We start from the raw sequence: 26,002 nt of genomic DNA on the forward strand, positions 1-26,002 counted from the left end.
TTTGAGTGATCCTTTGTGGCTCTTCATTTGTTGGCTTGCTGGTATGTATAGAAATGCTTTTTTTTTTTTTAAATGTCTTGTAGATACTTCATGGTTCATCAGTGGTCAGGAAACACTGCTACAGACAGTGTGTGAATTAAGGCAGTCCACTTTTGTTATTTAACTGGCCTTAACTGCTAATAACAAACAGGAGCTATACTGAATTCCACTGTGAAGTTTAACCTCTTGACACGTTTTTCCCAATCTGTTACAATCAGTTTTTGTTCTCTTTGTTGGAGAGTGAATGAAGGAAATACTGGAATTACAAAGACAGGAGGGATGTAATGTCTTTTAAGGTGCTACCAAAAGTAATGTTTAAGTGTAGAAAACACTGAGATGACTATCTTTAAGGTAGAGGTCTACTATACAGGTAATACTGCTCAAGCACAAAAGTTACAATTTAGCGCAAAAACCTACAACCTTACAATACTTGGAAATAATTGCTGAGATTTATAGAGCTGCTATTGATTTCCAGAAGTCAGTGGAAATAATGAAGAACAAATTTGATTAGTGTTTTTAAACATACAGTATGATTGGAAGCTAGAGACAATTGATTATTATGGAATATTGTTAAGTTTCTGTTTCTTCATAGAGCGTATTTAGAGTGTGAGACCCCTCCTAACAGAAAGCTTTACACAGGGAGCATGAAACTCCTTTGTTAATTACAAGACACTGCCCCAGAACATCTAGTCAGTAGCTATTAGGTTTTGTAGAGACTCAATGCATGTAGACAGTGTTCGTTCATGGTACTCAGTAGGATGTCTGGAGAGGGGACACATGTTACGGGCAGGAGCAGGGTTGTATCCTGCAGGGAGGCTCGATCCTGTTTTGGGACCACCCAACAGGCTTTGTCAACACAAGAGTGGTGGCATCTCATGGCTGCTGTGTGCTGCCTGTGTGTTTGTCTTTGACTTCCTCCAGGAGAAGAGGCGGGAGCAGCTGGTCCCAGCTGGTTCTGTACTGATTGTTTGCAAGCACAGGATGACACAAGTAGCTGGTTTTGCTGTATTAACTGAAGGGAAATGATGAGTCAGGGATGGGTTACTGCTGTGCACAGTTGGCTCTCGGAGACCTAGAAGGAGCTCTTAAACAGAACCAACATTTCTGATTCTACATGCAGGAGCATAAACAGGCAAAATAGTGCTGGGCATTTTGTTTTTGTGATGACAGTGATAGTACAGGTTGGATCTTGTGAAGGGTATCTGTGTGGAGTGAATTCTTCCTCAGTTGTTGCAAGACTGAAAAAGCCATTATGGGCACCTTGGGTGTATGGAGCAGCAGTCTATCCTCTCCAGGGAGTTGCAGGGTCATCTTCAGCTGCTTGCAGAAGGCTGAGCAAGACAGCAGATGGGAAGGGAGGCCTCTTGTTTTCCCTCAAGGGGAATCTCAAACCCTCCCCTTCTGCTCTGCAGCTGTTTATCCCTGGTCAAACCAGAGGAAACTTACACCCTGGCTGGAGGATGGATGAGTGATGGTTTAGTGTGAGGTGTCCCTGCCCCATGGCAGGGGATTGGAATTAGATGGTCTTAAGGTCCTTTCCAGCCCAAAACATTCCGTGACTCTACGAGTGTGGAAGGAAGCACATGTTATTATATTTAACAATTTCGTTTGGTCTTTGTTAATAAAGACAGAGAGATTTTGGCAAAATCAGTGTGTTTTAGAATCGTAGAATCGTAGAATCATAGAATAGTTAGGGTTGGAAAGGACCTCAAGATCATTTAGTTCCAACCCCCCTGCCATGGGCAGGGACACCTCACACTAAACCATGTCACCCAAGGCTCTGTCCAACCTGGCCTTGAACACTGCCAGGGATGGAGCACTCACAACCTCCCTGGGGGATTCCAGTGCCTCACCACCCTAACAGGAATTTCCTCCTTATATCCAATCTAAACTGCCCCTGTTTCAGTTTTAACCCGTTACCCCTTGTCCTGTCACTACAGTCCCTGATGAAGAGTCCCTCCCCAGCATCCCTATAGGCCCCTTCAGGTACTGGAAGGCTGCTACAAGGTCTCCACGCAGCCTTCTCTTCTCCAGGCTGAACAGCCCCAACTTTCTCAGCCTGTCTTCATACGGGAGGTGCTCCAGACCCCTGATCATCCTCGTGGCCTCCTCTGGACTTGTTCCAGCAGTTCCATGTCCTTTTGATGTTGAGGACACCAGAACTGCACACAATACTCCAGGTGAGGTCTCACAAGAGCAGAGCAGAGGGGCAGGATCACCTCCTTCGACCTGCTGGTCACGCTCCTTTTGATGCAGCCCAGGATATAGTTGGCTTTCTGGGCTGCAAGCGCACACTGAAGCCGGCTCATGTTCATTTTCTCATCGACCAGCACCCCCAAGTCCTCCTCAGGGCCGCTCTGAATCTCTTCTTTGCCCAATCTGTAGCTGTGCCTGGGATTCCGGAGGAGAACATTATGCTGACTTACCTGCCTCCTTTGCTGTACTTCAGCTTGTGGTTGTATTGAGGAACAAAAACAAATGCTTCCTCTATATTTTAAAAAATTCTCCCATATTTTAAAAGTTTTTCCCATATTGTAGGACTTTGATGGGCATCTGTACCATGGAGAATTCAGTATCCGATAAAAGAGGAGCTGCACAACTTCCCCAAAGTAAAATGCTTGCATGAAGAAATGCACCACTTTGCTTACAATCTCTGAATCAAATGTGTTTATTCTCAGTCATACTTTCTTGAAGAGAGGACTGCTAATGTTAACCGGTTTTAGATTCAGTGATTAGCTTCAGTGATAGATTATGAATTTAAGTAAGTCTGTGTGGGTACATAAGATGCCTTAATGGCTTTTGCCTTAGAGTCCCCAGGTACAGCACCCAGTCTCATCACTTGTTACTTGGGAGAAGAGGCTGACCCCCACCTCCCTTCATCCTCCTTTCAGACAGTTGTAGAAAGTGATAAGGTCCCCCCTGAGCTTCCTTTTCTCCAGACTAATCACCCTCGGGTCCCTCAGCCGTTCCTCATCACATTTGTGCTCCAGACCCCTCACCAGCTCTGTTGCCCTTCTCTGGACCCGCTCCAGCAACTCAGTGTCTTTCATGTAGTGAATAAGGTCCTTGTAGACTTTTAGCCTTATTCTTATTCCTGATTTGTAGGTTGGTGACCTCGAATCACCAGCGTATAACCAGTTTTGGTTTTCTTCCTTACTACATGAATGAAATTTATAGAATATTAGTAGGAATTTTTGGAGTCTGATTCAAGAGCTGCTGGATACTATTTCTTTAACCTCACTGGAAAGCAGATCAACCCTGACAAAACACAGACAGCTATTTCAAGATGCCACTTCCAGTTATTTGCATTAATTTTGCACAAATGAATTTTCATAAAGATGTGTAATAAGAAAAATCATTAATAAAGCCCATATGTTTCAATTCTCATTTACATCATAATGGCTCTCCAAAATGGCATTTGCCTGTCATTCTTAGGTCAACAGTTCTTAAATTATTTGGTAAGAGACATTAAGACATAATTTACTGAGAATTTTTAATCTCCAAATTTGCTTTACAGAGAGATGTATTCCATTGTAGGAGATACTTGGTTTTCATCAAATTAAAACAGGATTGCACTGCAAGTTGAATTGTTTTCAGATGCTCTTTTGCCAAGCGATAGATTAATTAATAGAAAAGTCACCTTTTTCTTCTAATCCATCACATTAGTGTTTTCACCAAAATAAGAGGAGCCAGCCACTGAAGTTATGCTGTGAATCTGTTCGCTAAATGAATGAGCATGGAAAGTTCAAACGAGATTAAGTAACATGGTCCTGGAAAACCAGCCTATGCAACTATCATTTTTTATTGTCCCTTACTGACTTGGGAATCCCTGGAAGAAACATTCAGGCAAAAGGAGAATTAAGTGCAAAATGCAGGCAGCTCCAGGCATAGCTGTTTCCCACAGTGTTCTCTGTGTATCTCCTGATAACAGTGGCTCAGAACATTTATAATTCTGTCCTTCCAGCATAAGTGGCAATGAGCAGCAGACACACTCAGCAGCAGTGTCTGATTGAGTGCATCAGTCAACACAGGTCCAGTTTTAGCTTCATTCTGGATTAGAGTGGTATAGCTCCACTGTTTGATACTGTTGTTTCTGACAGTAGGAATGTTAAACTAGGCTTGCAAAGTTGTAACCTTTCTTTCTTTGTGCTTGTTTTTGTTGAGACTTGGCAGTTGTCAACATGGGAAAATACATGATTAAATAGCTGTAGTAGTTTCCTGTGTGAATACTGTTTCACACTCATAAAGCGTTTGTGTAAAGCATTTACCTTTGCCTGTTTCAGAAATGCGTGTAAGAAGTGTTTGGTTTGGTTACCTGTTCTGTTTTAAACTCACAGCCTTTTTTCCTTGTTTTCCAACAGTTTTTCTATATAGCATGTGAGTCCTTACTCTGGCATTGTCAGCATCCAGACTTAGTTTCATTGTGGATTTTTATAACCAGGATTATATGTATATAATACAATAAAATACATATAGTGAAATAGTGTTATATGATACAATGTGTACAAAATTTTAGTGTATTTGGTTTCACTGAACTTTTCTATATAGCTGCCTTATTTCAGCACAAAGTTAGGATAGGGTAAGGGGTTCACTTACGGTGTTTGAGTTTTGTAAATAGTAAGTTCTTGCTATAAATCTACTATTAGTGTTGATCTCCTCAATGAGTGAAAGAGAAGGTTTCACCTTTATCCAGAAGAGCACTGTCCTGGGAAATCCCCAAAGCTGGTCAGAAAATAATCACATTTCAGAAAACTGTGTTTATTTCTTCTGCCTTACTAGCCCTTTGATTCTTATTAGCTGAGTCACTCCTCAGCCTTTCCTGTATTTAGTCTATGGCTGGAACTGTATATGCTTTTTAGTGCTAGGTTAATGTCATTAGTGATAATTTCACATGTTTATTCATCTTCTCTTGCACAATGACTCTGTTCCAAAGAGTTTATTGACCTCTTGAAGAACTTACCCCCAGACTGTAGTCTTTTTTTTTAAATACTTAAATACACGTCTTAGAACAAAGTGAAGGCCATAAAAAAAAAAAAAATCATAACACGACAAATTCTGAACAGCGTGGGATTTATTAGTCTAGCATCATTCATATCTCATGTCTGGAGATGTAATATTTTGACTGTGAGTAATACAGAGTGGTAAAAATGAAAGAGCTCTTGCACAGAGGGAAAGGAGGTGAGGATAGAAAGTTGAGACATAAATTGGTTGTGCATTTAGCACCTTGAAGGTCCCCTTGTGTTGCACTGCATGCTGCACTCTTCTTTAAGCAACACCTGAACAAAACAAGGTGGGAAAAAGCCTTTGATATGGAAATGTCCCATAAAGCCTTATAGTGAGGTGAGTCGTGTCTGTTTTTTAAAGGAGTTTTGAGGGGAAAAAAACAGAAACTAACAAAAAACCCTAATAAAGCAACATTTTGAGTGGATGAGTTGTTCAAAGAGGAAGAATTTGAATGTTTTTCATAGTGAGACTAGTGATACTAGTTCTTGAAGATTAGAAAGTTCTTTCTTAATAGGGATTGGCAAATTTTGACACATCTCTATTGTCACCTAATAAAAAATGAACTGATTTTATTGTCACCTAGCAAAAAATGAAATTTGAGCCACAGAGGAGAACATACATTTCCTGTGTTACATGGAAGCCATACAGCTTTAACCTGTACTGGAGAAGTCTGTGCAATGTGTTTTTCCATATGATGTTGAGATTTACAGTTAACTTAAAATCTTTCCTTGTAGTTCAGATTTCAGGGTCCTGTATGTTGTAGAATTTGTCAAGTGGGGTTTGTGTGGGTAATTTCTGGGGACTTCTTTATTTCTCACTAAAAATGGTCTGGATTTTGATGTTAAAGACAAGCCCTTTTGCTGAAACTCCTTAGCCATTTCTATGTAGAACCTGAGAAACTTATAGTCGAGTTGGAAATCCTCAGGTCAGTGAGAAGAGAGTGCAGCAAACTCACTGACAGGGACTTCAAGCAAGCAGACTTTGGCCTCTTCAGGAACCTGCTTAGTAAGGTTCCATGGGATATAGCTCTGGAGGGCAGGGGGGACCAGAACGGTTGATTGATAAATCAAGAATCACCTGCGACAAGCTCAGGAGTGTTGTATCCCAACTAGAAGCAAGTGCAGCAGGAGGGCCAGGAGACCTACTTGGATGGATAAGGAGCTGCTGAGAAGACTTTGAGGGAAAAGAGTCTTACAAATGGTGGAATCAAGGACAGGCAGCCTGGGAAGAATACAGGGATGTTGTCCGGGAAGCTAGGGACCAGGTTAGGATAGCTAAGGCTGTTAGAATTAAACTTGGCTAGGGATGTTAAGGGTAACAGGAAGGGATTCTATAGTTACATTGTGAATAAAAGACAGACGAGAGAAAATGTAGGCCCTCTCTGGAAGCTATCAGGAGAACTGGCTACCTTGGACTTGGAAAAGACTGAGGTTCTCAATGACTTCTTGGCCTCATTCTTCACTGGCAAATGCTCTGACCACACCACCCAAGTCTTGGAAGGCAGATGCAGGGACTGTGAGAACGAAGACCTTAGGCCCACTGTAGGAGAGGATCTGGTCCGAGACCATCTTAAGAACCTGAATGTGCACAAGTCCATGGGACCTGATGAAATCCATCTGCGGGTCCTCACATCTGCAAAAATTATCTCACATGACAGACAGAAGCTTCCTTTCTGAGTATTTTCATGCAATTTGGTAGCTGAAACTCTTGGCAACCTTCTTTTTATTAAGTCTTAGACTATGCTGGACATACTTTCAGCACTACCTTAATTTTTATTCCAAGGACTGGAGTTTGCTGTGCTCAGCATTTATGATGGAAGAGCATGGGAAGGCAAGCTTTTTTCAGGCAGTACTATATTTTGCTAGGTCTCAGACCAGCCATCACTCCTTGGGTGTTCGTGAACTGGTGGGCTCCTAGTCAAGATTTCCATTCCTGGGCAACAAGGTGCCTGGGATTTCTCAGCCAATCTGCAATCACTTGCAACACTTTTCTAATTTAATGTAAATGCAAGGTGAGGTTATTTTACCCCAGAATGAAAAGCTTAACAGAGACAATTATCATTTGAAGAGGCAAAAGCATTAGAACCATACTGTATAGCTGCATGTATGTTAGTGTAGTTCATAGAAGTTCTCCTTCTCTGCTTCATCTAACTAAGAAAGCTGCCAGGAGACCAGCAGGGATCCAGTCCTCAGATGACACCCTTCCAGGTTAGATCCCTGCACTGGAGGGGATTGGTCGCTGAGTCCTGCAGAGTTTTGTCTGCAGAATCCCTTTGCTACCTGGCATTAATTTTCACAACTTGAATCTGTTCTGAGATTTTGGTGTAGTACATAGACTTGTGCTTACCCAGCACTCCAAACTATTCCCTGAGAGTTGTTCACTGTATGGCTTTGAACATTTTTACCTCCAGTGCTAGCACCTGTCTAGACAATAAACAAAACTCTTTGCTAGATGTGAACACAAAGCCTGACAGCTTGCCTCATATTTTATTTGACTGTAAACAAATCACTTAACCATAGTCTGAGCGGACTTTTTTGTTTACATAGCTGTGGAGAAGGTTATTCTCAGCACAAAACCCTTAAAAATGTAGATACTGAGAAGTGTGCTCTATGAAAAAAGAATGCTGAAAACCATGTGTCCTGGTTTCAGCTGAATCCAGGTCACCAGACAAATGTAGAAGAGGGACTGATGAATGCAGCTCATAAATAGCCCCTCATAGAGGTGGCTATTGCAGTAACTGAACAAAGATTGAGGTATACAGCAGGAGTGATGCTGTAGACCAGGTTAGTGGGGTTAGGGCAGAGGTTGTAGCAGTCCTAGTCCATCTCCCTTCTCTTGAAACAAAACCGCTTTGACTCTAAACAAACAAAACCAAATAAACCACCCACTTTCTTTGTCTTTACTCACAAATTATAATCTTTCATGTAGGCAACAAGCTATTTTTCCATGCAGCTAATTCTTAGATACTAAGATAGAAAAATGAATGCCTTTCTTTAAGTCCCTTGGCTTGGTGGTAAGACAACTTTCTTTATTAACTTTTTTTGGCTTACTGACATATCGACAGGACAGCGTCTCTTTGTGTGGGTGCACAGGATGACACTGACAAGTGATTTTGGTTGGTAATCACAAGGGAAACTGAGATGCATGTGTTCTTTTTTTGCACAGTCTTTTTTATCACTGTTCATGAAGAGTAAAAATTACCATCTTTTATGTTTACTGATTTTTTCTTTTTTTACATTTATTCAAACTTGTCTTACATTCCATTATTATGGAATTATTGTGCCTTGCCAAGCAGGTCAAAAGTTTTACGGTTCTCGTTGTACTTCACAAGTAGTGCATCTTATAAAATGCAGATGCCCATTCTCGCAAAAAGAAGTCTATACACAGCTATATTTATTTATTTACTAAATTCTAAATCAACAATATAGAATAGATGTTGTTCTTCATATTATATTATTTCAGCTTTGTTACAGTGTCCTGATCCAGGGAGGTACTGGTTTCCAGTATTAGGACGAACCTGTCTGGGGTAATTTTTTAGGTTTTTGTGCTTCTTGGTGGCATGTGCCTGGTGCTGGTTGAAATGCTGAACTGGTGCTGCAATGCAGTGCTAAGTGATCACAGTATGTATCAACTAATGGAGCTGCTGTCTACTACACACTTGTGCACTCTGGTTCAGTTTTAAATGTGTGATATGCCTGCTGTAGTTTTGATTATTAATGTGACGTATTTCAATTTTACATGTAATGTGTTATCAGTGCCAGCATTTCTTTCTCTAGGTACCTTTCAGATTAACCTCGGAGAACTCATTTCTAAAAATCTGTGCATCTTCCTTTAATATCTTCATTTATTGCATATGTGCAATCACCTTTTACACTGAGAGATGTATTATATACATCATTAATAGTCCAGTGGTGCTACATTTTGTAGAAATGCAAGATGCCATGATAAATTCTGGCTGCATCTAAGTCTTGAAAGGGTGAACAGTACATTCATTACAAAGGTGTAACAGGTCTTCTGCTGGGGTGAACACAAGATTTGGGACCCAACTGCCAGGTCATCCATTCTTTAAGGAAAGAGTGGTCTGAGTACTAAGTGCAGAGCAACAGTTAGTGCTGGGACTTGAAGGGGTGGAGGTAATGCTGGACATCCTTCCCCTGCCAAAGCACTGGAGGTTATGCTGGACAGACTGAAAGCACTTGGAGGTAGGTGCTGTCTTTCTGGTTTGCAGATGTGCCCCATCTGGAATAAGGACATCCTTTTTCATGAGTAAGAAGCAAAAGTACTACTGCAGTATCTATAATAGTAACAAGGAAGGATGCTCCTCATCAGTCGTAGGACTGGGGGAATGCCAGCACTGTAGAAGGATTTCTTTGGCTTCTGGGTTGGAAAAATGTCACCAGTTGCCATCAAACTGGCATCTCTTAATTTCTTTTTCAGGCCTAATGGTATTTACATCTCTGGTATTTCCCTGGTAATACAACTGGCATTCAAAGCTAGAATGAGTAGAGGATAGTTATCCCCGCAGCACAAGGTTGATAGCAATTCTACAGAGGAAAGACTTCTTCCTGAAAAGCATTAGCTGCACAAATCCCAAAATTATAGTGGAAGCACTGTCTTTTCTGTTAATCAGACAGGATGGCAGCCCCTGAGAAGCCTATGGCTTGTCTGCCTGGTTAGTATTTAGATGACACCTACTGGTGAAGTATCCCTATTCTTGAGGCATATTTTCCATGTACCAAGCAAACTAATCTTGGATGTGCCGCAGCACTGGCCTTAATCATAGAATCATAGAATAGTTAGGGTTGGAAAGGATCTTAAGATCATCTACTTCCAACCCCCCTGCCATGGACAGGGACACCTCACACTAAACCGTCCCACACAAGGCTTCATCCAACCTGGCCTTGAACACTGCCAGGGATGGAGCACTCACAACCTCCCTGGGCAACCGATTCCAGTGCCTCACCACCCTAACAGGAAAGAATTTCCTCCTTATATCCAATCTAAACTTCCCCTGTTTAAGTTTTAACCCGTTCCCCCTTGTCCTGTCACTACAGTCCCTGACAAATGTGCCATTCTGCTGAGAATAAGAGCTGCTCATGGAGAAAGCATATCCTTTATAGTAAATTATGAACTGGTGTCATTGGAGAGCTTAAAGCCGTACCACAGAATAAAAATTCCTTGAAAATGACATCCTCAATTTAATATTTTCTTAGCTTGGTTCTGTCTTGTACCTTAATCCCTGGCATTTGAGTAGAGATAACTTCTGCATGTGTATTTAATCCATCTAGGGTTGTGTATTCAGAACATAGCTGTAGGGCCCTTAGCAAGCTGCTGTCACTTTGGAGTTAGCTTTGCTGTGTGTCAGGTAGGTGGCAGCCAGAAGTCCCTTCCAACCTGTATCAATCCTTCTGTGATTCTGTGATGCTACCATTCCGTCTGCAAGTGTTACAGCCGTACACTTCAGATCAAGTTTGAAAATATTTTGAAGTCAGCATTGCTTCTTATTCTTCCAGATACCCTCAGCTTTTTCAAGCAGCAGCAGCATCAGAGGGAGAGATGGGAACAAAATCATATGGCTGCCAGAAAGGTTTCTCGGCGCTCTGTCAGCAAGGAGCGATGGGTGGAGACGCTTGTAGTTGCAGACAGTAAGATGGTTGAGTATCATGGAAGTGACCATGTGGAGTCATACATCCTCACTATAATGAATATGGTATGTACAGTATTTCCTTTTTTTTTTGATAGATAAATGAAGCAAATTTTAACTTACATTACTGATCTCCTTGAAATAAGTCTGTAACATCGTTCGCTGAAAGAAATGTAGTATCATTTGTATATGTTCATTGAAACTTTGAATTTTAAAGCATTTTTTACTTTGTATCTTGCATAGGCATAATTTTCCTTCAGAGTTTAAGTGAGAGAAGTTTCATAGCTATAAATGGTAGCAGTAAATTTCTTTCCATTGAAATTCTCTGTCTGCCCTGATCACTGCTCATTGGTGATCTCAGGCTGGTAGCTAGAGCAATAGAGAGAGATTCTTTCCCATGTCTGTGGATGAGAAAGGCATGTAGCAGCCTATTGGAAATCTTACTAACTTAGCAAGAGCTAAAATATCAGTGTGCTACTGTTTTGGTCATGAATACAAGCAACACAAGCTATTACGAAGAAAGTTAACTCTATCCCTGTTAAAACAAGTACAACTGTTTTTCCGGGTGAGTGTCTGCATATAATACAAAAGTTTAACTTTCTGTGTTTTCTTTTGTGGCAAGTTTCAAAATAATTAATAGGAAAAGCAATAGCATTTCATAGGACTGCCTACAGATACGTCTTCTGTTAATATCTTTATCATAGTGGATATTGACCATGAAGAGTCTATAGAGGATGTCTTACGTGTCATTATCATAGTGTGTGAGTACTATGTATGAAATTAATCACAGTGTAGTTCTAGTCATGGTAACCTGTCTGTCCCTTACTTTATACAGTATGTTTCCTGATTCCCACAGGGGAAATTTGTGGAATAAACCCCTGTCATGAACAGATTCAAGAACAAACAAGCCTTACCATCTTCTCTGCAGTTTGTACCTGAAATACTAGGATTACTCACAATGATTCAATTTCAGTTTAGTATTGAAAAAGACCCATATCCAAATCAGACTTCTGGAAGTACAATTTCCAGTTGATTTTGGTAATTTCTCCGTTTGTGACACAAACACAATCAGTTTTGTCCATACATATTTCTTGTGATAGCTCACATACAGATAGATTATTACCATCTTCTGTTCTGAATCCTTTTCCTCCTGCCTAATTCAACATTGTGATGGTGTTTCTGGCATTTGGGTCAGATTTTTTTTTTAGTTCATTTCTTGCTCTTTTTTAATGTGGACTTTTTTTTAATGGATTCATTATCTTTGCTTTTGTTCTTATCATCCTCTTCTGTGCTGTGAAGACAGAAGAGTATCCATAATTTGACTGATTTGTCTATGCCTAGTTCTGAATATTTTTTGCTTTTTTGTGGCAGAAGCTGATTCTTATTAAATCGTAGGATCACAGAATGGTTTGAATTGGAAAGGACCTTAAGATCATTTAGTTCCAACCACCCTGCTGTGGGCAGGGATGCCTCACACTAGACCATGTCACCCAGGGCTCTGTCCCATCTGGCCCTGAACACTGCCAGGGATGGGGCATTTACCACTGCTTTGGGCAGCTTGCTCCAGTGCCTCACTACCCTCACAGTAAAGAACTTCTTCCTGTATCCTATATCCTAACTATATTAGATTAGATATAACTAACCTGAACTTCTGCTTCTTGAATTTAAACCCGTTACCCCATGTCCTATCACTACAGTCCCTAATGAAGATTCCCTCTCCAGCAACTTTCTAGGCCCCCTTCAGATACTGGAAGGCTGCTATGAGGTCTCCACGCAGCCTTCTCTTCTCCAGGCTGAACAGCCCCAACTTTCTCAGCCTGTCTTCATACGGGAGGTGCTCCAGTCCCCTGATCATCCTCGTGGCCTCCTCTGGACTTGTTCCAACAGCTCCGTGTCCTTCTTATGTTGAGGACATGAGGACTGCTCCAAGTGGGATCTCACAAGAGCAGAGTAGAGGGGCAGGATCACCTCCTTCGACCTGCTGGTCACACTTTTGATGCAGCCCAGGATACGGTTGGCTTTCTGGGCTGCAAGCTCACACTGAAACCAGCTCATGTTCAGTTTCTCATTGATCAACACCCCCAAGTCCTTCTCCTCGGGGTGTGCTCTGAATCACTTCTCCACTCAACCTGTAGCTGTGCCTGGGATTGCTCTGACCTAGGTGTAGGACATGGCACTTGGCTTGGATGAACATCATTAGATTGGCATTGGCCCACCTGTTAAGTGTGTCAAGGTCTCTCTGGATCCCATCCCTTCACTCCAGCTTGTTGACTACATCACGCAGCTTGGTGTCTTTGACAAACTTGCTATGGGCACATCAGTCCCACAGTCATGGAATCATAGAATAGTTAGGGTTGGAAAGGACCTCAAGATCATCTAGTTCCAACCCCCCTGCCATGAGCACGGACACCTCACACTAAACCATCCCACCCAAGGCTCTGTCCAGCCTGGCCACCCATTCCAGTGCCTCACCACCCTTATAGTAAAGAACTTCATCCTTATATCCAATCTAAACTTCCCCTGTTTAAGTTTTAACCAATTACCCCTGGTCCTGTCACTACAGTCCCTAATTAAGAGTCCCTCGCCAGCATTATTATAGGCCCCCTTCAGGTACTGGAAGGCTGCTATGAGGTCTCCATGCAACTTCTTTTCTCCAGGCTGAACAGCCCCAGCTTCCTCAGCCTGTCTTCATACAGGAGGTGCTCCAGTCCCCTGATCATCCTCGTGGCCTCCTCTGGACTTGTTCCAACAGTTCCATGTCCTTTTTATGTTGAGGACACCAGAACTGCACACAATACTCCAGGTGAGGTCTCACAAGAGCAGAGTAGAGGGGCAGGATCACCTCCTTCGACCTGCTGGTCACTCTTCTTTTGATGCAGCCCAGGATACGGTTGGCTTTTAGGCTGCGAGTGCACACTGAAGCTGGATCATGTTCAGTTTCTCATTGACCAACGCCGCCAAGTCCTTCTCCACAGGGCTGCCCTGAATCCCTGCTTTGCCCAGTCTGTAGCTGTGCCTGGGATTGCTTCAACCCAGGTGGAGGAGCTTGCACTTGGCATGGTCAAACTTCATAAGGTTGGCATCAGCCCACCTCACAAGTGTGTCAAGGTCCCTCTGGACGTCATCCCTTCCCTCCAGCACATCAACCGAACCACACAGCTTGGTGTCATCGGCAAACTTGCTGAGGGCGCACTCAATCCCACTGTCCATGTCACTGACAAAGATGTTGAACAAGACCGGTCCCAACACCAATCCCTGAAGGACACCACTCATTACTGGTCTCCAGCCAGACACTGAGCCATTGACCACAACTCTTTGTATGCGGCCACCCAGGCAGTTCTTTATCCACCAAGTTGTCCACCTATCAAATTGATGTGTCTCCAATTTAGAGACAAAGATGTCATGTGGGACAGTGCCAAATGCTTTGCACAAGTCCAGGTAGATGATGTCAGCTGCTCTACCCCTGTCCCTGAGTTCCATAGCCCCATCATAGAAGGCCACCAAATTGGTCATGAGGATTTCCCCTTAGTGAAGCCATGCTGGCTGTCACCAAGCACCTTATTGTTTTTCATGTGCCTTAGCATGGCTTCCAGGAGAATGTGCTCCAAGATTTTGCCAGGCACAGAGGTGAGACTGACTGGTGTGTAGTTCCCTGGGTCATCCATTTTCCCCTTCTTGAAAATGGGGGTTATATTTCCCTTTTTCCAGTTTTCAGGATCTTCACCTGACTGCCATGATTTTTCAAATATGATGGCCAGTGGCTTAACAACTCCATTTGCCAGCTCCTTCGGGACCCGCGGATGGGTTTCATCAGGTCCCATGGACTTGTGCTCGTTCTAGTTCTTAAGATGGTCTCGGACCAGATCCTCTCCTACAGTGGGCCTAAGGTCTTCGTTCTCACAGTCCCTGCATCTGCCTTCCAAGACTTGGGTGGTGTGGTCAGAGCATTTGCCAGTGAAGAATGAAGCCAAGAAGTCATTGAGAACCTCAGTCTTTTCCAAGTCCAAGGTAGCCAGTTCTCCTGATAGCTTCCAGAGAGGGCCTACATTTTCTCTCATCTGTCTTTTATTCACAATGTAACTATAGACTCCCTTCCTGTTATCCTTAACATCCCTAGCCAAGTTTAATTCTAACAGCCTTAGCTTTCCTAACCTGGTCCCTAGCTTCCCGGACAACATCCCTGTATTCTTCCCAGGCTGCCTGTCCTTGATTCCACCATTTGTAAGACTCTTTTTCCCTCAAAGTCTTCTCAGCAGCTCCTTATCCATCCAAGGAGGTCTCCTGGCCCTCCTGCTGCACTTCCTTCTAGTTGGGACGCAATGCTCCTGAGCTTGCAGCAGGTGATCCTTGAATATCAACCAACAGCCTTGGGCTGCCCTGCCCTCTAGGGCTATATCCCATGGAACCTCACTGAGCAGGCTCCTGAAGAGGCCGAAGTCTGCTCTCTGAAAGTCCCCGTCAGTGAGCCTGCTGCACGCTTTTCTCACTGTCCTGAGGATCTTGAATCTCATGATCGCTGCATTCAGGCCCTTCCCTGTTTGTGAGCATGAGGTCGAGCATGGCACCTCTGCTTGCCAGCTCCTCTGTTACTTGCAGAAGGAAGTTGTCTTTCCCACAATCGAGGAATCTCCTGGATTGATTGTGTCAGTCCGTACCGTTGCTCCAACAGGTATCAGGGTGGTTGAAGTCCCCCATAAGGACAAGGGCCTGTGAGCATGAGGCTTTTCCTATCTGTCTATTGAGTGCCTCATCCATAGAGTCCTCTTGATCAGGCGGTCTGTAACAGATCCCCACAGTAATGTCCCCTGTAGCTGTTCTCCCTTAACCCTGACCCACAAACTCTCTGTTGACTGCTCACCTGTCCCCAGACAGAGTTCCATACTCTCCAGCCTATCCCTAACATAAATAGCAACTCCCCCTCCCCGTCGGCTGGGCCTATCTTTTCTAAAGAGCCTGTAACCTTCCATTCCAACACTCCAGTCATAGCAGCCATCCCACCATGCTTCTGTGATGCCTATTATATCATATCGCCATAGACGTGCACATATATCTAATTCCTCTTGTTTGTTCCCCATGCTACAGGCGTTTGTATAGAGGCATCTGAGCCGAGCTCCAAATGCAGCTGGCTCGTTGGCTGCATCATCTGGAATACCTCTACATTGCTCTGAGCATTCAGTATAGGTGCTGGCAACTGACTGGGAGTGTTGGAATGGAATGATGCCCCCCTCCCACAACACATCTAGTTCAAAGCTTCCTAGACCAGTCTGGCAAGGCTCTTACCAAAATTGCTCTTCCCCTCCATTATCAGATCAGCTCCACCAGACTCCAGTAGACCTGGCCTCCTAAATTGAGCCCCGTGTTCGAAATACCCAAACCTGTGACTATGTCACCACCCTTTTAACCATTTATTAACCTGGCCAATCCTCCTAGCCTTTTTAAGGTCCTCCCCTTTATCCTGGAGAATTGGTGAAAAGACTATCTGAGCTTCAGAGCCCCTAACCACCTCTCCCAGGGCTCTGTAGTCCTTCTTAATGTTCTCCAGGCTACTGCTATCTGTATCACTAGCACTGCCCATGTCTCTGACAAAAAAAATAAAAACAGAATAATTTGATACGCTGATTTTTTTGCACCCAGAGTGAACCTCTCTCCGTCAGTGTTATCTGACTCTACATGTTACGTTCTTTTCTGCAGGTGTTTTTTGAGAACTCTGAAGTTCTTGGAAGGGAAATGGACACAAATAATCTTGCATGTGCTTTTGGTCTTCAGCTTAATAACTTTTGCCAAATCCTGTATCGTAACTCATTTGGCAGACCTGCCCTTTGCAGTAGTTCTAACATTTACTGCATTTCAGTAAATGATCAGTGAAGTGTATTGAGAATTTAAAAACCAAAACAGCACCTCCACGTCAAGACGAACAGTGTGCTTGAAGTAAATGTATTTTCTTTCTAAAGTCCTGTTCTGCTATAGAGGAATCAGTTAATCTAATACCTCCTGGCTCTGGCACAGGTCACAGGGTTGTTCCATGATCCAAGCATCGGCAATGCAATTCACATTGTGCTGGTTCGGCTCATTCTCTTTGAGGAGGAGGAGGTAAGGTTTTCATTTTCCTCAAAACGTCACGTATCGTCAGACTTGGGACTTCAATGCATTGAGCTACAGTTATAAAGAAGAGAGTTTGTTTGCTTAAAATAATATGTTAATTTTACTGTTCTATAATCTTTGGCAGAACAAATTCTAAAACCAGACTGCTCGATAGCAAAGTATTTAGCTGATGACTTCAGGTATTTCTGCATAAAATCACCAAGGAAAATGTAAATAAAACAAGCAAATTAGGAATGGGAAAATGGAATCTCCCCAGTTTCAAAAGAACATGAGATGCCAAGGAAGGCCAAATGAGAAACAGAAATCATCATCACTCAGAATCTAATTACCTAGCATTACCTGAAATGTATTATATGCTAGAGTATTTGCAGGTCTCTGAAGAAGTGAATTTATCATTGTGCAGCTCAAACACACATTTTCCTTTTTAGATCTTGCAAAAAAAAAACCCATCAAAAAAAACAAAACCAAAACTTAATAGGTGCTAATTGCTGTAAACTACTTATATGTTGGTAGTTTCTAATGTCTCTCATTCACAAATATGCTTAAGTAAATGCTGATTGTCATAATTTTATATATTAAAAAAACTAACAACTCTGTGCATGACATAAGTAGTTCTGACTGCAGGAACACATTAAGGGAATTTTTCTCCATGGCTTATGTTTTATAAGCACAAGCCAGATGCTCCTGAAGGCAGTGAATGAAGCCATGGGGCCAGGCAGTCTCTTTTGAAATAAATTACTAGTATTGAGGCTATCCTTGTAACCCTCATTGTAAGAGTATGTGGGCCAAAACCTGTAGTCCACATCTTAACAGGACAGTTAGAACCTGAAGTCCATGATGACATCCAGTTAAGTTTACTTGCAAAATTTCTGCTGCTGTTTTGATAATAAACTGTGGATAGAGCAAGACAATGTTGGAAGCAGCAGGGTTGCATATCTTTCAAAATTTAGTTTTATGTTGCCCAGAAATTACTATCTAGTAACAATGTTATTGAGAGGCTTTGTAAAAATTTTATTTAAATAGACTAAACTGAGACAAGATACAGTGAATGCCTAAGACCAGAAATGAGAAAAATACATGTTTGAATGAATTTATTTTGCATACTTTGTATTTCAGAAGCAATTTCAGTAACTTGCATGTATATTATATAAGATGAAGAAGAAACATCTATGACTGCATTGGAAATGACTCTTGGGAACTGAAAAACATTGTGAATTAAATAGACCCTTGGAAGTGTAGTTGTTCCCTGAGCATAACATTTTTCACATAACACTGAGACAAACTAGAGCATGAAGTCCAATGCTAAGTTCTCTATAGAGGAAAGCTTGCTTTCAAGAGAATATAAAACGTTTGTTTGACAGTTTCAGTTCAGTGCTGGATCTTATGAAGGTCACTTACCAATAGGTAAGTACGTTTCTGCATTTAGTTTTTCCTTTAGCTGCACCAACTATAAACACATCAACATTTTAACTTAATATTCAATATGTTAGATAAATAGATTTTATTGCTCCTAATGATGGCTCTATCTTCAGGCAAAATCATAAGGGCATTTCAGAGATTACCCAGCTTCACAGCTAACATCGCTGACATGTTACTGCAATGCAGCATGGTGTTTACAATAATGTTTTCCTTCATTTCCCATTAGCAAGGCTTGAAGATAGTTCACCATGCTGATAAGACACTAGCTAGTTTCTGCAAATGGCAGAAGAGCGTCAATCCCAAAAGTGACATCAACCCTACACACCATGATGTGGCTGTCCTTCTAACCAGGTATGACAGCAGTTCAGTGCCTGTGGCTGTCTATTGTTTACTTGCATTTTTATGGTGATGATATTTTTTGAATAGGCTCTTGACATCCTTTAGTTCATCCTGCACAGAACCCAGTAAAGTGGTCTAATGAAGACATGCTGTTTCAAAAATACAGTGGTAATGCAAAAAATGACCTAGTGTGAGCGTGCCTAACACTCATACAGGCAGAGAATGAGAGTTATGAAAACATGTGGTTAAAGTTAGACCTGCTGTACTTTTTAAAGGGATTGTTTTTAATTTGTTTTCGAAGTACATATAACACTTTATGTATACATGTGGGTGTTTTATTGGTGATGCATTTTGGTCAGGAAATAGAGATCTGTATGTCCCAAGAGATTAGCAATTTGCAGACCTCAAGTAATTTTCCCCACTTGCTCATATCTCATTTTGTGCTTAGTCACTTCTCTGTTCTTCTTTGAGGCAATACACCAAAACAACATAGCATGTAGATGAAGAACTCCATAACGACAAATCCTAAAGTCATATACAGGTGCAGCTCAGAATTTAAGATTATCTTGCAAACACACTGCCATTATTTTTAAGCAATAAAGTGTATGATTTTTAAATATTATCTCTGTATTTAAGAAGATACATTTTTTTCCATATGAACAAGGGAGGAACAGCACGCTTGAAGTTTATGTTTGAGATTACACAGGGAGTTTGTGGAAGAACATGAAACAGACTTACAAATCATAGAAATGGATGCAACCTGCACACAACAAACAGAAAAGAATGAGAAGAATGAGAGAAAAGACTGAGAAGAATGAGAGAAAAGACTGAGCCTAAGGCTTGCAAGAGAAAAAAGGCCTAAGTTAAAGTCTGTCAGGCAAAAAAAAAAAAAAAACCCGTCACAAAAATAAAATCCCTCAAGTGGTGCAGTAAATAAAAGAGTCAACAAATCTTAAAATAAGAGTGCAAAAAAGAAGTCGCATGATGCTGCATAGTTTACCTCTACAAATAAACACGCTTCAAGCAGTTCATGTGAATGAAGCTGAGAGGTATCGTGGGTTTAATAAACCATGCCTCAAAACACTGAAGGCTTTAAAACTTTTTCTTATGTGAGTTGACAATACAGGTATGTATTTAGGCACTGCAGCAACGTAATAGTGGCTGCACATTATAGCAGTATACTCTGATAGTAGCAGAAAAACTGCATATTTTTGTTGCATATATTTGCACATACATTAACATTGTACTTTGCTTAAAATGCCAGTTAGCACTAATACATTATAAGATAGAGACTTATCACCTAATGTAACTGACACTCTCCAGTTGATTTTTAGCTCTTCTAATGACATGTCTCTTTTGTGATTCTAGAAAAGACATTTGTGCTGGCATGAATCATCCATGTGAAACCTTAGGTTTATCTCATCTGTCAGGCATGTGTCAACCTCACAGAAGCTGTAACATTAATGAAGATTCTGGCCTACCTTTGGCTTTTACTATTGCTCATGAACTTGGACACAGGTATAGTTGAAATCGAAGGGGGGATGGCTGAGTTTAATTTATTATATGTTTGTTAATAGTCAGATTGTCAGACAGAAACAAAAGAAGGAGTAAGTTAATGTCTCTGTTACTAAAATCAAAACTGTGTTTGCTTTCTTTAGGCAAAGGATTAAGAAAGAGATTCTTAAGCCACTGACCTTTGTTTGTATCTACAACTATCCAGTCTGCCCCTTTTAACAGAATCTGCTAGGGCAGTATATCAGGATGAAATATTTAAGCTACAAAGAAGCATGACTTAATCACGCTAATTTTTCCAAACATATACTGAATTACTATGCAATTACTTTAGATGATCTCCAAATCAATCCAAGTAATTTAAAACATACCTGTTTCCTTAATTCAAGGTACTTCAACATTGCAGATTAGCTAGAAACCATTTTCAATTCAAGCAGTCAAACCTTACAGGAATATCAACTATCTTTGTTCTCCTTTCTGACCTACAAATAAAGTCACTTTTGGGCATTTCTTAATAACTGGTGTCTTCTGTGTATTAATATTGCAGTTGTGGGTACACTTGGGTCAGGTGAACTGGAGTTCTAGGGCATTTAGTTTCAGACACAGCTAAGCTCTTTATTATTGGAGATTTGCTTGAACTGGATGTCTCAGTATTCAAATTTCCAGGGTGTTTTTGATGGTGATTTGGTTTATTAACCTCACCTGAAAATAATCTGATTTTTTAATGTATTTTGGCACTGAGGTGTTTTCCTCAGGGCAGAGCATTATTTTATGGGTACTCTGGCTAGAGTTCTTTTCAGCTGGACCATGTCGCTTGGCTAGGTAACAAGTTCATTGCTGTAGCTACAATCACATTGCTTGTGGTGTGCACCCAACCACCAATCAGGATGAAATCTGTATGTGCTAATGGTATCTTACAATAATCATCATCATCTTATTGTCATCTGATACAAAGATTACGCAAGTATTGATCCTATCAGCCATTAATTGGCCTATTTTGTTCAACTTCTCTATCACCAGAAAGGAAGTAGTGTAAGTACATAACATTGAAATCATTACAATTGAATCTGGATGCTATGGGCTTAGTTACTTGGTCCCCAGCCCTCTTGTTGACAGAAAGATGTTCTCATTAACGGCAGTAGTCAGAAGACACTTCTTCCCATAGAGCTATGTGCGATCTTTTCCTAGTCTAGCATGGGTGGCTGATAACTCACAGCTGTGGATGCTGTGAGACAGAGTACTACTGTACTCACCTTTGTGGGAGTAGAGCAGGGCCTTGCCTGAAAGAGTTGTCTCCTCAAAGAAAACTGGATACTGCAGGGTTTTTTATTAACATGGAACCATTCTTGCCAGAAGCTACATTAAAAAGTTCAGGTATGGACAATAAAAGTCAGTAAGAACAGATGAATAAAAAATGAGAAAAAAAGCCATGTATCCATTCCTTAGATGAATGTCAACTCTCGCCCATACTGTCCCTCTAGACTTCTACAACCTCCTGTGTCAACGGATCCATTTCCTTTTACACCTCAGACCCATTACTGGAGTTGATTCTGTCTGAAATCATGCCCTGCTTTTGGAATATTTGGGTCATTTTATAATTACATTTTCCAGAAACATAGTCTTAAGTGGTTTGAACTCTGGCCCGTGACTGAATCAAATCCTGAATCAGTTTTCACTGCAGTTTCACACAAGGGCTTACACGCCTTCAGATGTTAACAATGTAGGAGTCAGCCTCCTCATATATCAGTATCTTTGCATATTATTATTTCAGATAATTTCCTTCACAATGAGGTGATGTGAAGGCATGTATGTTTAGTAAGTTGAATCCCACCCAAAGTTTTATGTGTTTATGATTTTTACAAGCTGTTGAATAGCAAGATTTCTTAATAGGTCAAGAGAACCTGGAGAGAACCTGCTGTGGGGATCAGTTTGTAAGGCACAGGTTGAGAAAGCTAAGTAGGAAGGAGTAGGGGTTTGAGGCAAATTCATTTGAATGTTCAGCAATTTTGAAAGCAATAGAATGATAGAATAGTTTGGATTGGAGGGGACCTTCAAAGGTCATCTACTGCAACCCCCCTGCAATGAGCAGGGATATCTTCTTTGTCTACATCAGGTGAACAAGAACCACATCTAGCCTGGCCTTAAATGTCTCCAGGGATGGCATATCTACCACATCCTTTTCCAGTGTTTTACATGTATTCATTGTAATTCACTGCAAAGAATTTTATCCTCGCATCCAGCCAATAGCTCTATTTCAGTCTATAAAAGGAGATTTAAAAACCCCAAGCAATACAGGCATGATTATAAGGCACTGTAAGACAGAATGTAACAAAGCCTGATCTTAGTTAAAGTGGTACAAGTCTGAAATAATTGGGATCCAAAAGCTAGGAAGCACTTTTAGCTTTAGCAGCTTTAATAGAACTTTGAGGTTTAAGCTGTGATTCCCAGCCCAACTGTTCAATAGTGTTTTGTGTTCCTTAAAAATACCCTTCAGTATAGCCTTTGACAGTCTGTTCTTTATTTTGTGCAGGACAGTATTGCGGTACATAATATGTATTCGAAAGCTTTGTTGGAGGGAGTGTAGATTTTTTGGTAGATTTTTAGCAAACAGGTATCTATAGCTCACCACAGTAGAAAACAACTCCAGCGTATTTTTAAGCACAGTGTGGAACCCATAGATAGGTGTTGTGGTACAACCAATCAGGTAGAATTACTAAATGTTGTTTTTTATCTCCAGCTTTGGTATCCAGCACGATGGAAAAGAGAATGACTGTGAGCCTGTTGGAAAGCGCCCATATATTATGTCCCGACAGTTGCAGTATGATCCTACTCCACTTACCTGGTCGCAGTGCAGCAAGGAATACATCACACGTTTCCTAGAGTGAGTGATCAGGTTGTAGCATTTGCCTGAAATGAATACAGCTGTGTATGAGATGTTTATGTGGAGTTTAAAGAAATCTTCTATGACTATACTACTAAATTTATCTTTTTGCTGTGTGCTTGAGTTAATTTGTATGGAAGGAATGCCGCAAGCTTATTGTTCACTTAGCATTTGGGAAAAGCTCCATTATATTCTTGTTTTCTGAAAGTGAACTTGAGTCTTGTCATATTGGCTCAGGTTTGATGCAACCTGCTTTCTGCAGCTGTCAGGAAGAAAGAAGCCTTTCCATCAAGGACTCTGATGGAAAATCGCAACCTTGCATTTGTCACAATGAGATGTGTTGACTTCCGTGACCTGTTCAAATTCATTGTTTTTCTTTGAAAGAGCAGCAATGTGATATAACTTTAACCAGAATTTTGGAGTGCTCTGAAGCCACTCTGCAAACTATAATGACCTCGTCATATTTCCCCTTTGACAAGCTATATTTTGCCTTTGTAAACCCTCCCTTACTAGATGTTTGTTAGCAGCGTTTCAACATAACTTGGCTGGAATTTGGAAGTATTATTTCCAAAGGCCATATGTAAAATTAACATAAAGAATTAGAAGTTGAAAATCTGTAATGAAATGTCTAAAAGCTGTGGTTGCAGGGTTCTTGTAATATGCAATTTTGTCTTTTAGTCGCGGGTGGGGATTCTGTCTAGATGATATCCCCCAAAAAGAAGTTTTAAAGTCCCCAATCATTGCTCCTGGAGTGATTTATGATGTGCATCACCAGTGCCAGCTTCAGTATGGTTCTAATGCTACTTTCTGTGAAGATGTAGATGTAAGTGCTCTATGTTTTTTTTCATTCTCCTAATAAGAATTTATGCTTCTCGAGCAGAATGGAAGTGCAGTTAGTTAGTGAACCTCAATTGCTAACTACAAATGTGCATGTTCAGAGTCTCACAGGCTAGGTGTGTAGTGCAGGCATTGCCTAACACTGTTTTTCAGAGTCTGAAAGTGAGTTGTTGTACTGTTTGCCTTGTCTTTTGCAAGACCTTTGCTGGATCTTGCCCTGTATCTATTGTTAAATGCCTGTCCTTTAGCACTGGAGTTTTGTTTTGTTTTGTTTGTTTTGTTTTAGTTTTGTTTTTAAACCTGTAATACTGATCTTGAGTAAATTTTCAATGTAGCTTAAATCCCATTTTAAAAGGTGCTTCAAACTTGTAGCTTACAGCTGATCAAATGATTCTGGAAACAAATCTTCAGTTCTAGCAAACATTTTCTGAAGAAATCAAGGTTGTGCTCTCTCCCCATACGTCCTGTTTTTGCAGACTCTTGGTGGTCTAACTAGTTAAGGGAAATGTCAGTCCACATACATTGAAGAATCTTTATATTCCCATCAAACCTCAGATTTTTTACGTGGAAATGTGTCATTTACAAGATACCCTAGGGTTTGTTTCACAGCACAGCAAAACAGTGTTGTGTGGAGTTGCAGGGGAGCGGTAAAGTCATAGCAGTGCAACTCCCTACAGGAGCTAGCAGCCACCATGGAGTAATAGGTTATAGTTGCTAAGGTGCAGTAGTATAGTATTTTAATTGTACCTAGCATGCTCAGAGTCGTTTGGCTCCATACAACATTTTTCTGCTTAAAACAGAAGAAGCAGTGGTTTCAAGTGCTAGTCTAGCTAAGTGATCACTAATTTTCACTGTGTTTTGGGCAGTAGTGTGCAGCAAACATTGCATATAGCATCCGCCTGGCTCACTCTGTTAAACACTGCTGTGGCAGAAGTGGCATTATGGCTACTGGCAGTGCTGGAGTGGTTTTTAGGCAAGGTGTTGTGCTCATCTGTGTGTTGGAGACTGCTGACAGTGACTGTTTATTTCATACAGATAATTATTCATATCCTCGTCTACCCTTCTATTAGGGAGATTATCTCTGATTAATCTTCTCAGCCTTAATAGATAATGTGATTACCAGTGTTGAACTGCATCTACTGATTCTGAAGCAGGTATTGAAAGATTGCTTTCATTACCTGCTGTTCCAGTTTCCTCAGTTACTATAATTTGTCTGTTAGTACAGATAGAAAATTAAAGTGTAATTTTGCAGTATTGGTTCATTCTGTGTCTCCTTGGGTTTGAACCTAGCAGGCCTTTGCATTCAACATCTCCTGAATAACTAATTTTACAGCTAGACATATGTCAGAAAATTAATTGGTATAATCTTATTTTGCATTTCACTGGAATGACTGTTTTGCGGGTAGCTGCACTGGCAAGGAAAGGAGTTGTGAATAGTATAGTCTGCCTGGCATGTTGAGTGAACAATCTAGTCATTTTGTCTAAGAGGTCTGACTGTCCTTTAGCTTTCGACTGTTACTTAACCCTTGCTCACTGACCAGGCTATGTTTGTTCTGTAACTTCTAATGTCTGACATTAGAATTTGATCCACAGATTCTTTTCGAGAGAATTTAGCTGAACGTGCTTCAGGGTTCAGTGACTCCACTTAGCAAACACTAAGATTTGTAATTCAGATAGTGGTTTCCATGAACCGTTTAGGTAGTAAGTCCTCTAAGCACTTAAAGACTGTCCCTCGAATAAGGAAAAGAAAAGCACAATACAGATTCAGGGGAGCAATTTTCCAAGTGGTAGGTATATCCATAGTTTCCTATCAGACAGGCTGTAGGAGCTCAAAATCCTTATGTAGTTGCCCTCTGTCTCCAAAACTTCCACTGACTTCAGTGAAGCTGTTTGGGGTTTTTTTGACCTTACTTTCTTTTAGTTACAGACCCTGATCTCATAGATTGGGTGGAAAGTGCATACAGTATTGCTGATAATAAAAATCACTTGCCTTGCAGTAAGTCCATGGTAGAGTCATGAATTTCTTTCTGTTACCTCCAAGAGCACACCATAAGCAGTACTTTTTCTCGCACTGCTGTTATTCCAGTATTGTGGAAAAAAGCTCTGGTGCGTGGAGATCAATATGGAAAATTCTTGCAAAGCTAAAAAATTTCCTCTGTGAACACTTGACATTGAAATCTATGAATACACCTCATAAGAATGTATCTGTCAGTGGAAAGCTGTGT

The 26,002-nt window shown here is 41.1% G+C and overlaps 1 protein-coding gene across 2 annotated transcripts in view; it reads left to right on the forward strand.

Moving 5' to 3' along the window:
* The window catches only part of ADAMTS12 (ADAM metallopeptidase with thrombospondin type 1 motif 12), a 167,695-nt gene that overhangs the window by 77,683 nt on the left and 64,010 nt on the right, over window positions 1–26,002 (forward strand). For both annotated transcript variants that reach the window (XM_065661879.1, XM_065661880.1), the window contains 6 exons: window positions 10,557–10,753; window positions 16,694–16,777; window positions 18,435–18,559; window positions 19,916–20,065; window positions 22,797–22,940; window positions 23,619–23,763. In XM_065661879.1, coding sequence (XP_065517951.1) covers window positions 10,557–10,753; window positions 16,694–16,777; window positions 18,435–18,559; window positions 19,916–20,065; window positions 22,797–22,940; window positions 23,619–23,763 — 845 coding nt within the window. The remainder of the gene's footprint in view (window positions 1–10,556; window positions 10,754–16,693; window positions 16,778–18,434; window positions 18,560–19,915; window positions 20,066–22,796; window positions 22,941–23,618; window positions 23,764–26,002) is intronic.

This window comes from Lathamus discolor, chromosome Z (assembly GCF_037157495.1).
Source record: "Lathamus discolor isolate bLatDis1 chromosome Z, bLatDis1.hap1, whole genome shotgun sequence".
In the NCBI taxonomy this organism is placed as follows: domain Eukaryota; kingdom Metazoa; phylum Chordata; class Aves; order Psittaciformes; family Psittacidae; genus Lathamus; species Lathamus discolor.